General features: G+C 45.8%; 1 protein-coding gene across 1 annotated transcript in view; it reads left to right on the top strand.

The window, feature by feature from the left end:
• LOC309550377 (uncharacterized protein) overlaps positions 1–12,274 on the top strand; it is a 151,649-nt gene that overhangs the window by 121,541 nt on the left and 17,834 nt on the right. The window contains exon 16 of the mRNA XM_082250772.1: positions 9,920–10,080. Coding sequence (XP_082106898.1) covers positions 9,920–10,080 — 161 coding nt within the window. The remainder of the gene's footprint in view (positions 1–9,919; positions 10,081–12,274) is intronic.

The following is a 12,274-nucleotide window of genomic DNA, read 5'->3' as shown; positions in this document are numbered from 1 at the left end:
TTGTTCCAAACAAATTTGACTATACAGGATTGTAAGTCTAGTAAATGGCGTTTATTGATGGGGATGGGAAGAGATCTAAAAAAATATAAAATCCTCGGGAGGAGTGTCATCTTGATAGAGTTAATTCTACCTAGCCAGGAGAGATTGTGATGATCCCAGCTTGCTAGGTCAGCTTTCAGTTTTTTATATAAAGGAGGATAATTGACCTGGTATAAGGTATCGATCGATGGGGTCAGAAGTACCCCCAAATAAGGGATCGAGGACTTACACCACAGAAAAGGGAAGGAAGGTTTCAAAGCTTCGAGGGAGGGAATTGGAATGGATATATTCAGTGCCATAGATTTAGAGAAATTTACCATGAGGCCGGAGGCTAGGGAAAATTTACGAAGTAGGTGCAGAGCGTTAGGGATCGAAGTGATAGGGGATGTCAAGAAAAGTAAAATATCGTCCGCAAAAAGCGCACATTTGTGTTCCGTCGGACCACATCGAACCCCGCGGATGTCTGGGTGGTGGCGAATCGCTATCGCTAGGGATTCCATTGCTATAGCAAAAATGAGAGGGGAAAGGGGGCAACCCTGTCGGGTGCCCCTCTTAATAGAAACAGAGTCGGAGTAGTGGCCTAAAATGCGGATTTGGGCCGAGGGGGTTGAATAGAGGGCCTGTAGAATGTTGAGGAACTTGGTGCCAAAGCCCCATCTCCAAAGGGTCTCGAAGAGGTAGGGCCAAGAGAGCGAGTCAAAAGCCTTTTGTAAATCGAGGGATAGAATCAGAGCTTCTTGAGGGGAACCGCTGTCCCACCTGGAGTTGACCAGAGAAATGAGGTCTATAGCTCTCCTAATTTGGTCAGATCCCAGTCTCCCTGGGATAAATCCTGATTGGTCTTTATGAACATAATTACCAATGAAGGTGGAGAGTCTGTTGGAGAGGACCTTCGTTAAGATTTTTAAGTCTACGTTAATGAGAGATATGGGTCTGTAGTTGCTTACTTCGCTGTGGTCTTTGCCCGGTTTGGGAATGACCGAAATATATGCCAAGTTCAAAGTTCTCTCAACAGACTCACCATTCCGTAAAGCATTGTAAAACCTGCATAGATGGGGAGCTAAAGTAGGTCCAAAAGCCTTATAATAAATTGTGGAGAACCCATCAGGACCAGGAGCGGAGCCCGTCCGCAAGGCCTTGATAACACTCAAGATTTCTAATTCGGAGATGGGATCCTCCAGTAATTCCCATGTTCTCGGCTAAGGTTTGGAAGGGGTAAATCGTCCAGAAAGGACGGCGCTTCCCGGGAGGGAGAGGAAGAATTGTAGTCATACAATTTTGAGAAAAAGGAGTGAAATGATCGCAGAGCCTGTTGTGGATCTTGGGACAAGGTTCCCTGTGTCGTTCTAATTTTGGGAATTGTGAGGGATCGCTGTCTGGGGGACAGCTTGACTGCAAGCTTGGGGCCTATTTTGTCTGAGGAGGCATAAAATTTTGCTCCCGACTAGCGAAGCTGCTTCTCCGCCACAGTCGTTAGTGCTAAATTTAATCGAAGTCTGGATTCTTCCAGACGTGTTTTGGAAGCTGGGGTAGGATCCTTTTTGTGGGATTTACTGAGTGCAAGAAACTCTGATTCTAATTTCACAAGATCAGCCCGTCTCTGGCGTTTAAGATTAGAGGTAATTTGAATTATTTTCCCCCTGATCACTGCCTTATGCGCTGCCCAAATGGTTTCAGGGGAGACCTCAGGAGTGACATTAGTAGAGAAGTATTCCTCCAGTTCCTTGGACAAAACCGCACATTGCACGGGATCGCTCAAGAGAGCTTCGTTAAGACGCCACCTGAAAGTACCATCCTGAACGTGGGTGCGGTTTATTAATAAAACAACCATCGCATGGCTCGAGATAGGGGAGTCCCTGATAAAAGACTTCACCGTCTGAGGGATAGTCTTAGCAGAGGCAAAGATATGGTCTATCCTCGACAAGACGTTATGTGGGGATGAGAAGTGTGTATAGTCCTTGGCATTGGGGTTATGCTCCCGCCAGATATCTACCAGCCCCTCTGAGAAGAGCAACTTAGCAATCCGGGTGCTCTGTCTGGGAGGGCGGCAGAAAGAAGGATTACCTGGACGCGATTTGTCTAGGCTTTGGTCCAAGGCTATATTGGAATCCCCTCCCATGATTAGTATACCTTCGGCTTGGGGTAGGATATGTGTAGCTAGGTGTTGGAAGAAAAGTTCCTGACCTTTATTCGGGGGGCATAATAGGAGAGAAGGGAGTATTTGGTCCCCCCCACGTGTCCTATCAGCAACAAATACCTGCCCTCCTGGTCCTCAAATTTCCTTAGAAGGTCGAATTGGACGTGGCGTGCAAAAAAAATCCCCACTCCCCTAGTTTTGTCAGTGGCGTTCGCTAAATAAAATTGGGGGTATTTGGGGTGGACGAACAAAGGTCTATAAGAAGCCGGGAAATGAGTCTCTTGTGTGAGTGCAATATCAATGTGGTGAGAGTGGTATAGATTAAAAAGCTTACGTCTCTTAGTTGGGGAGTTAATCCCTTGGACATTGTGGGAAGAGATCTTCCAGGGACGAGTAGAGGTGACCGGTGGGTTCATCGTATCAGAAGAACGTAGAGTGCTGGAGGTGGAGCATAGCGATGAGTCTTGTGCAACTTGATGCAGGAAACCGAGTGTACACTGGGAGCTGATCCTCGAAGGCCTAAACCCTGTGGCGGAGAAATAAAAAATCCCCTGGTGACCGGAGGGGGGGGGGGAGGAGGGGAAGGGGAAAGAAACAAGAAGAGAAGAGAGGGAGAGAAGAGAAAGCCACATAAATATGAGTACATGCAAACAATAGTACCAAAAAATCCCAACCCAATTCAGGTGAGGTAAGCCAAACCTTAACTCAACCTGAAACCCAGAGATGCCCATGAGTGACAAAGGCATCAGTCCCCGACCGCGTGGGGGAAAAAGTCCCATGCAGAGAGGGAGTGAGGTGCAGCAGAGATCCCGCTACGGCTAGACACCCCAAAAAAGAGGATGATAGGTGCCGCCAAAAAACTGTTAAACAAACAAAAAAAAAAAGAAAAGCAAAAAGGGGGAAAAAGACCCCCAAGCGAACAAATAAATTTTGGAGGGTAATAGGTGTCCCCAAAAAGGCTGTATATGGATAAAAAGTAGCAAAAGGAATAACACCCGCGAAAAAGCATTAAATATGGAAAAAAACAGATAAACAATTAAAAGTTCAACACATAGCAACCGAGAATGCCCCAAAGGGGAACAGTCAGGTCAAGTCTCAATGGGGATGGGCCCCAGAGACCATCAAACAGGTGTGAGTCCTGTTAAAAGTAGGAAAATGCCAGTCAGGTCAGGAAAATCTTCAGGCTGGTCTAGCATCTTTGGCCCTCTTGAAATGTTGCAGCTGCCAGGTCGGTACCAGGGGGCTCTGAGGAGAGGGAGTTTGAAGGAACCGGAGCTTCGTTGTGGGGCGGAAGTGGCAGATTCCTGGGAGATGAAGCCAAGTTTCAAGAGGGTCTGTTCCCCTTCTGGGAGAGTCGAGAAACTGTAGGTCCTTTGCTGATGAAAAAAAGTGAGGCGAAAAGGAAAGGACCACCAATACTTAAGAGATTTTTGTTGCAGGACTTGGAGAAGCGGCTTAAGAGCCCGCCGTTTCTGAATAGTGGTGGGGGATAGATCCGCAAAAACTTGAATGGGGTGGCCTTGGATAGATAGTCGTTCTGAGTTTCTAGAGATCTTCATGACCGCCTCCTTGACTTTGTAAAAGTGCGGTTTCACAATAATGTCCCTGGGGGATCCATCGGGGAGGGGGGCTCTGAGGGCCCTGTGAGCTCTATCAAGCTCAAGGCGGTGTGGTGGAATGTCAGGGATCAAGTCCCGGATAAAGGAGGTGACAGCTTCATCAACGTTCTTAATACTCTCAGGTAGACCTCTTATACGAAAATTATAGCGTCTGGATCTATTTTCAAGCTCATCAATTTTGGACAGGGCCGTGTCGAGTTGATCATGCAAATCCTGCATTCTGGCCGAGTTCTGGTTAACTTTAACTACAGTTTGGTCAGTTTTAAGCTCTATCGCCTCAATTCTGGATCCCAGGCTCTGTAGATCATTGTGAATGGCGGAAGTGATCTGGGAGGCCGTCTGTGCCAGACCCTGAGAGAGCATTTGAGAAAATGTAGCCATGAGGTAAGAGAAGTCCTGCTGGTTAGGAACAGGGAAAGGCTGTGATCCCTGTGGCAGGCTTGGGAGGTCCGGGTAGGCCCTAGCTGGGGACTGTGAGATTTCCTCCATGGTCCTCACCAGGAGGGAGATCGTAGAGGCTGGGGACAGTATCTGTGGCAAGTCCAGTGGGGCAGAGACTGACCTGAGCTGCTGCTGGAGCGTGGAAGCATCCGCAATGTCCTCCCCCTCATCGGATCCCGTGCTGTGAGGTGATGCGGCCGCCATCTTGGGGCTGTGGGGGCAGGGAGCCGTCAGGTTGGAGCTTTGAGAATGGTCCCCACGAGCCTGGGAGTCGGGCATCGGGGTTCCCAAGAGGAGCGCTGGGTGACCGGGAGTTGATCGGTGCCAGGTGAAGGCGGAGACCTGCTCGTGTAGGCAGCGGGGCTGTCTAATGTGCCGCGGCGTGACGGAGCTCTCTGATCAAGCCTCCATTCAGGGAGCTGCCGCGCATGCGCCTCCCATTCGACTTTTCTAATGGATAACATGACTTATGGCACTTTTCCACTGCAAGTACCGGCTCAGCTCTACTCGGCCCTGCTTGGCCCGGTTTGCTTTTCCACTGCTGGTACCGCATGGTATAGTGTCGGAAAGGTTCGGTACGGTACGGTATAGGTTTGCTTTTCCACTAAAGTAGTACTAAAGTTAAGTGGGTGGGATAACAACGGGGTGGGTGGGATTCTCTGACCAATCAGTGGCTAGTAGTGACTGCATGCAAAGGATTGTGGGATATGGTACCAGTTTGGTACCTGTTGGAACCACAATTGAGTAGGTACTGTTTTTTCAGAGCCGTACCGTACCGTACCGTTCGGTTCCATGCAGTGGAAAAGCAAACCTATACCGTATCGTACCGAACCGTTCCGACACTATACCATGCGGTACCAGCAGTGGAAAAGCACAAAAGCATGCCGAACCGTTACGGTTCCATGCAGTGGAAAAGCGACAATAGTATAAAAGAATGATCCTTCCTCCTCTAGGGAGTGCAACTCTTCCCACCAGAGTTGGAGAGAGAAGGGGAGTCAACCCACGGATAAACAGACGGTGCCTCCAGATGTATAAGAAAACGGAATCCTAGGACTAGAATTCCCTGGGGTATGAAGTGGTCTGTCAGAGATGACTGCACCATGATACTGGGACTGAAAGGAAATTACTTGGGACAACATATGACCCTTTATATTGCCTACAAGAAGATGATAGAGTCCATTTTAGGGGCTTAAGATGAAATGGTGTTTATCAATAGCATGCCTACACTGCTATAAAGGGATTAAATAAAATATATATATATATATTTTGAGCTCCTAAGTATAGCGCCAGTGAGTAATATCGCACGCATACAATTACAGAGAATGAAAAGTAATATTTAGTTCTCTTAGGTACGGGTAATTGGTAACAGAAATAGTAATTTCAAAATCATTCCCTTCCCCATAGTGAGGTCCACCCAGCATATGTCTGGCAACGGTTGATAGACGATGGATCCATCCACCAGGAGGTCCAACCAGCATATGTCTGGCAACGGCTAATAGACTGTGGATCCATCCACCAGGAGGTCCACCCAGCATATGTCTGGCAATGGTTGATAGACGGTGGATCCATCCACCAGGAGGTCCAACCAGCATATGTCTGGCAATGGTTGATAGACGGTGGATCCATCCACCAGGAGGTCCAACCAGCATATGTCTGGCAACGGTTGATAGACGGTGGATCCATCCACCAGTAGGTCCACCCAGCATATGTCTGGCAACGGTTGATAGACGGTGGATCCATCCACCAGGAGGTCCAACCAGCATATGTCTGGCAATGGTTGATAGACGGTGGATCCATCCACCAGGAGGTCCAACCAGCATATGTCTGGCAACGGTTGATAGACAGTGGATCCATCCACCAGGGGGTCCAACCAGCATATGTCTGGCAACGGTTGATAGACAGTGGATCCATCCACCAGGGGGTCCAACCAGCATATGCCTGGCAACGGTTGATAGACGGTGGATCCATCCACCAGGAGGTCCACCCAGCATATGTCTGGCAACGGTTGATAGACTGTGGAATCATCCACCAGCCTGCTCAGTACAGCTCTGACTCATTTTTTATTGAGTTTAAAGCAATGATTTATCAGCAATTTTGATTTATAACACTTTTTTTTTTTACTGCGGCTGAGCAATGCTAAAGGATTCTATGTTCAGCTAACAATTTTCTCTTTGAATTCTGTTTTTGTTGCTCCACTTTTAATTTAATATGAAAATATAAATTTATCATGAAGCATTACAGTGCCAAGACTTATGGATTTGGCAAGCTACATTCATGGTTCAAGCTGTCTGAGATCAATCCATCTAAACCTGAGAGAAGATGGACAACCTAATTTATAAATACTATACAGGCGGTCCCTGGGTTACAAAAATCCGACTTACAAATGACTCCTACTTACAAACGGAGGGAGACAACAGGAAGTGAGGAGAAATCTACCCCTAGGAAGGGAAATTCACTTCTGTAAGAGTTCCCATGGGAAAAAGCTATCTCCAATGAAGATTTATCACCAATCCTTGTTTCCACAACAACCCAAAATGTTCAATATACAGTTGTCATAGGGACAGAAAGTGAGGTGAAATCTTCTGAACAGGGGTACAGACAGAAAAACAAATGGTACAGGGGTGTTAACCCTTTCCTATGCTATCCAAAAAAATAAAAAAAATATTCTTTTGGCTGAATCTAAACTTAAAAAAATGTACCTGTTCCAACTTACAAACAAATTCAACTTGTTTGTAACCTATAGATGGTTTCCTTTAAAGTGGTTCTTAGGCCCCGTTCACATAGGGGCAATCCGACTTCCAGGGGCGACCTCCGAGGTCGCGGTGCGAGCAGCGCGCCGCGACCTCGGAGCGGCCGGCACGGACTTCATAACATTGAAGTCTATGCAGGTCGCTCCGGGTCGCCCCAAAGAAGCTCCGGACCCTTTTTCTAAGTCGGAGCGACTTGTGTCGCTCCTATTAGAATGGGTCCGCAGCTTCCCTATGGAAGGTGACCTACGGCGACCTGTGAGGCGACCAGGTCGCTTCACAGGTCGCCCCAGTGTGAACGGGGACTAAAGGTGGAAGTGTTTTTTTACCATAATGCATTCTATAACTTACATATACGGTGTCAAGACCGCTCTCCTGTGAAAGATCAGGTTCCTAATACATGATCCTGCACTTCTGGGTCTGAGGTGCGCATGCACACCACTGGCGACCTGCTCCTATTGTGATTATACACAGCGGGAGCTGATCTGTGGTTACCGCGGTCTCGATGTCCGTCAACACCTTCTGATTATTAGGCATAGAGCCAGAACAGCAATCTGCTTATATCACCGTTCTGTCAGAAGGGAAGGCATTGATCCTGTGTTCCTGCAAGGCAGGAACATAGATCAACGCTTTCCCCTAGTAAAAGCACCTCCCACACAGTACACAAGCACTGGCTGAGCGCACAGTTAACCCTTTGATCACCCCTGATGTTAACCCCTTCCCAGCCAGTGTCATTAGTACAGTAACAGTGCATATTTTTTAGCACTGATCGCTGTATTAGTTTTATTGGTCCCCAAAAAGTTTCAGTGTCCAATTTGTCAAATATCGCAGTCCCACTATAAATCGCTGATCGTGACTATACCGGGGGAAGACTCCGTAGATCCCAACTTCATGCAGAGGAAGATTTGTCCGCAGGTCTGGCAGAACCCGCTCATGGCTTGCCGGACCAAGACCTCTTAGAACCCCCAGCGGAGGCCCTGAAGGGCTTGGATCCCTTGTCTTGGGACCCTCAGGGACAAAAAGGCTGCTTGTGAGCCGAAAAGAAAGGCCCCTGTCTGCGACAGGACTCCTTACCCTTGGAAGCCTGAGGAAGAAGAGTACTTTTTCCCCTGTGAGGCCTTTGATGATGTCATCCAAGGAAGCTCCAAACAGCCGATCCCCCACAAATGGAAGATCGGATAAGGCATTCTTAGAAGTCTGATCCGCAGACCAGCATTTCAGCCAGATAATATGCACGGTACCACCACTGAGACAGACCGTCTAGAAATCAAGGGAGTGGCATCCAAAGAGGTGTCAGTCAAACTGTAGCCCTTGGACCAACTCATCTGCCAGCTTTGCAAAGGCAGGGGGGAGCTGTTCCCCCTCCAGGTCCCCACGTAGTCGTTTTGCCCACTCTGTCATAACTTGTGACACCAGGGCAATAGTAAATACGGGTCTATCCGGACGGTAAAATTGATGAAGAAATTACATTTTCTTTTTTTTTTTGGATATGTTTTAGAGCAAAATTGTTGGTCTTATTTTGTTTATAGCGCAAAAATAAAAACCACACAGGTGATCAAATGCCTCCAAAAGAAAGCTCTATTTGTGGGGGGGAAAAAAGGACATCACTTTTATTTAACCACTTCTAGACTGGAAGATTTTCCTCCTTAATGACCAGGCCATTTTTTGTGATTCGGCACTGCGCTACTTTAGCAGACAATTGTGCGGTCGTGTCACGCTGTACCCAAATAACATTTGTGTCTTTTTCTCCCACAAATAAAGCTTTCTTTTGGCAGTATTTGATCACATCTGCGATTTTAATTTTTTGCGCTATAAACAAACAAAGAGCGACAAATTCAGAAAAAAAAATAATATATATGTTCTTCACTTTCTGCTATATAATATTCCCCCCACAAATAAATCAAGAATCAAATGTTTTCTTCATTTTAGCCAGTTTGTATTCTGCTACATATTTTTGGTAAAAAAAATCCCAATAAGTGTCTTTTGATTGTCTTGAGCAAAAGTTATCGTGTCTACAAACTAGGGGAAAGATTTATGTCATTTTTATTTTTTATTTTTTTTTACTAGCAATGGCAGCGGTCAGCAATTTTTATCAGAACTGCGACATTGCGGCAGACAGATCGGACCCCTAACTGAAATTTTTGACACTTTTAGGGGGACCATTGACATTACTACAGTAATCAGTGCTAAAAATATGCACTGTTACTGTAATAGTGACACTAACAGGGAAGGGGTTAACACCAGGAGCGATCAAAGGGTTAAGTGTGAGCTCAGGGGGTGTTTTCTAACTGTGTGGGGGGATGGGCTTGTAAAAATCAATACAGAGACCTGAGATCCTAAATAGGAGGAACACAGGAGATCTGCATTGATTCCTGAGAGAACAATGGTGTGCTGTGTTTACAACAGCAGACCGCCGCTCTCTCTTCACGAGGAGCCATCGCGGGTGCTCGGCAGCAATCACAGCCGCCGGCCCCATGAAAAGGCTCCCCTGCTGGCAAGTGGGCATGCGCACGTGCCCCCAGGATCGCTCCCATTGACCGTTATACAGGTATGGCAATTCGTGGGAACCTGCTGCTGTATAACTGCGGCGGCTGGTCGGCAAGTGGTTGAGTAAAGAGTTGCATGACCGCGCAAATGTCACATTTCGCATGACCACGCAAAGTAACACAGTGCCGTATCGCAAGAAACGGCCTGGTCATTAGGGGGAAAATCTTCCGGAGGTCAAGTGGTTAAGATAAAAAAAACCTTCTATGTGCAACAGCCCCTCTATCAAAAGTGAAAAAAATATGTTTATGATGATGTTTGAATGCTAGATGACAACATTGATAATTAGAAGTAGTCTATTCTTTTATGTATTTTCCCCATGGTGAACTCTGTTTCTAGTTGCTATGTAATCATGCTTTTTGTTTTTACTTTTTTTATTTTTTTTATTTTAGGTAAACCTTTTGACAATCTGACCATTCTTAATGCTGCAGTGACCAATATAATCATCTCCATACTACTTGGTCATCGCTTCAGTTATGATGACCCCACTATACTGAGACTCATGGGTTTGGTTAATGAAAACTCAAAGCTTATGGGTTCCCTTGCGGGCATGGTAAGTTGCTTTGTGTATATGTGGTTGAAAAGTGTTTTGAATTGATTTACTGCTTGGTCACCATTGGATCACCATCAATGACCCAAGGTAAAAACACTGTCAAACATAATTTGGAAAAGTTGTGAACGTACAGAAAAATTGCAACATCATTATAGAGTTTTTCTAAACAAAACCTTTTTTTTTTAAATATTTTTTTAATAGGGGGGGGGGGGGGGGAATCGATTGATACCCCTGCCTTGTTTCATTTGCTCTCATTACGAGATTTGCCCTTCACATCCTGTCCTAAAGATACAATAGAAAGTAAATGGAAATGCCCAGAGCATGTGGCCTGATTTGAAGATATTCCTATATCACGTGCTCTTTTAAAATTGTGCATTTCCCATTCCCTTTTGAAAATCTGTTTTCAAAGATGAATTCTGGCCACAAAAGATTTACTTTAAATATATTCTTCAATAGGCACAAAGGCATAAAGAATATAAAGCAACTGTGTGTGCATCAAATGCCTTTGTAAACCCAGATATTCCATTGATAAAATAGTGGTGACATCATCACTTTGCTGTACATGGCCTGTGCAGAGAGCACAGCTGTGGAAGGGACCCTGCGGGTCTACCTACTACAGATTATTTGGAAACTACAGGAGGGGGCGGAGACAAGACAAGTCGCCTTGCACAAGGAGAGAGAGCAGCAGTGACTGGTCTTTATTACAGGAAGCTCCTACACAGAGATAACGTCTCACACTGGATTACTGCACAGTTCTGGAAGAAATACACAAAGCACTCCATGATTCAAGAATATACATAGCTTCTGTATTTAGAAAATATTTGCTTAACCCAGAATTCAGCTTCAAGCTATACCTTCTATCACTTATGCCTTATGCCTTATGGACCATTCAGTGCTATGTTTACCATCTTAGCTCTAGCAGATTCGTTTTTAGGAGGTTCATATAAATTCAGAAAATGTACACAACTATTTTAAAAAGTGCCCAAGTGCTCAGAAAAAGTTCCCCATGCTGATTGCTGAATTCCATCCATTATTTCAGTGCCCATGTGTAAACAAACCACTCCACTTCCTTTTACTGCAGATTTTGTACCAAGTAATCCACAACATTCAGTGCTCTTCTCCACCTCTGCAAACCCCTGTACACCTTAGAGAACGCACCAGAATTTTGACCCCCGCCTTATCAAAAGTTGGTCAGACATATCTCATCCTGATCAGCCACAGGGAAAAGCAGTAGGGCTATCCTAGTGAAAAATCTGCATAAAACATGTAAAAGATAGCAGTATTTGGACTTGACATGTAAATGCCAAGTCTGTTTGTCTTCAGCAAACTGTTTGCAGGCTTTCTTGTGCATCATCTTTAGAAGAGGCTTGCAGACCAATTTGATTCAGTGTGCGGCGTATGGTCTGAGCACTGACAGGCTGACACCCCTACCCCTTCAACCTCTGCAGCAATGCTGGCAGCACTCTTACGTCTATTTCCCAAAGAAAACCTCTGGATATGATGCTGGGCACGTGCACTCAACTTCTTTGGCCGACCATGGTGAGGCCTGTTCTGAGTGGAACATGTCCTGTTAAACTGCTGTATGGTCTGGGCCACCGTGCTGCAGCTCAGTTTCAGGGTCTTGGCAAATTTACACTGTTATACAAGCTGTACACTCACTACTTTAAATTGTAGCAAAGTGTAATTTCTTCAGTGTTGTCACATTAAAAGATATTTTTTTACAAAAAAATTGAAGGGGTGTACTCACTTTTATATATATATATATATATATATATATATATATATATATATATATATAAATATTCGGGTTCCCAGAGCCCCCTCTTTACATCAAGGTCCCAAGTGCTCCCCTCCTTGGATCAGGGTCCCCAGAGTTTCCCCACCCTTACATCAGATCAACTGCCGCTTACATAAGGGTCCACACATTTCCCCCTTTCTTAAGGGTCCCCTCCCTAGAATTATCCCTTCTTTTATCAGGCTCCCCAGAGCCACAACCTCCTACATCAAGGTCCCCTGAGTTACCCTCCCTTACATCAGGGTCCCCAGAGCCCCCCTCATTACATCAGGGTCCCCAGAGCTCCCCCTTCTTACATCAGGGTCCCTAGAGCCCCCTCCTTACATCAAGGTCCCTATAGCCATCATAATTACATCAGGGTCCCCAGAATTATCCCCTCTATACATTAGGGTCCCAGGA

Source organism: Pelophylax lessonae (assembly GCF_965119305.1).
Source record: "Pelophylax lessonae genome assembly, chromosome: 3".
Lineage (NCBI taxonomy): Eukaryota > Metazoa > Chordata > Amphibia > Anura > Ranidae > Pelophylax > Pelophylax lessonae.
Note: the sequence above shows the minus strand (reverse complement) of the source record. Positions and strands in the feature narration are given on the sequence as shown.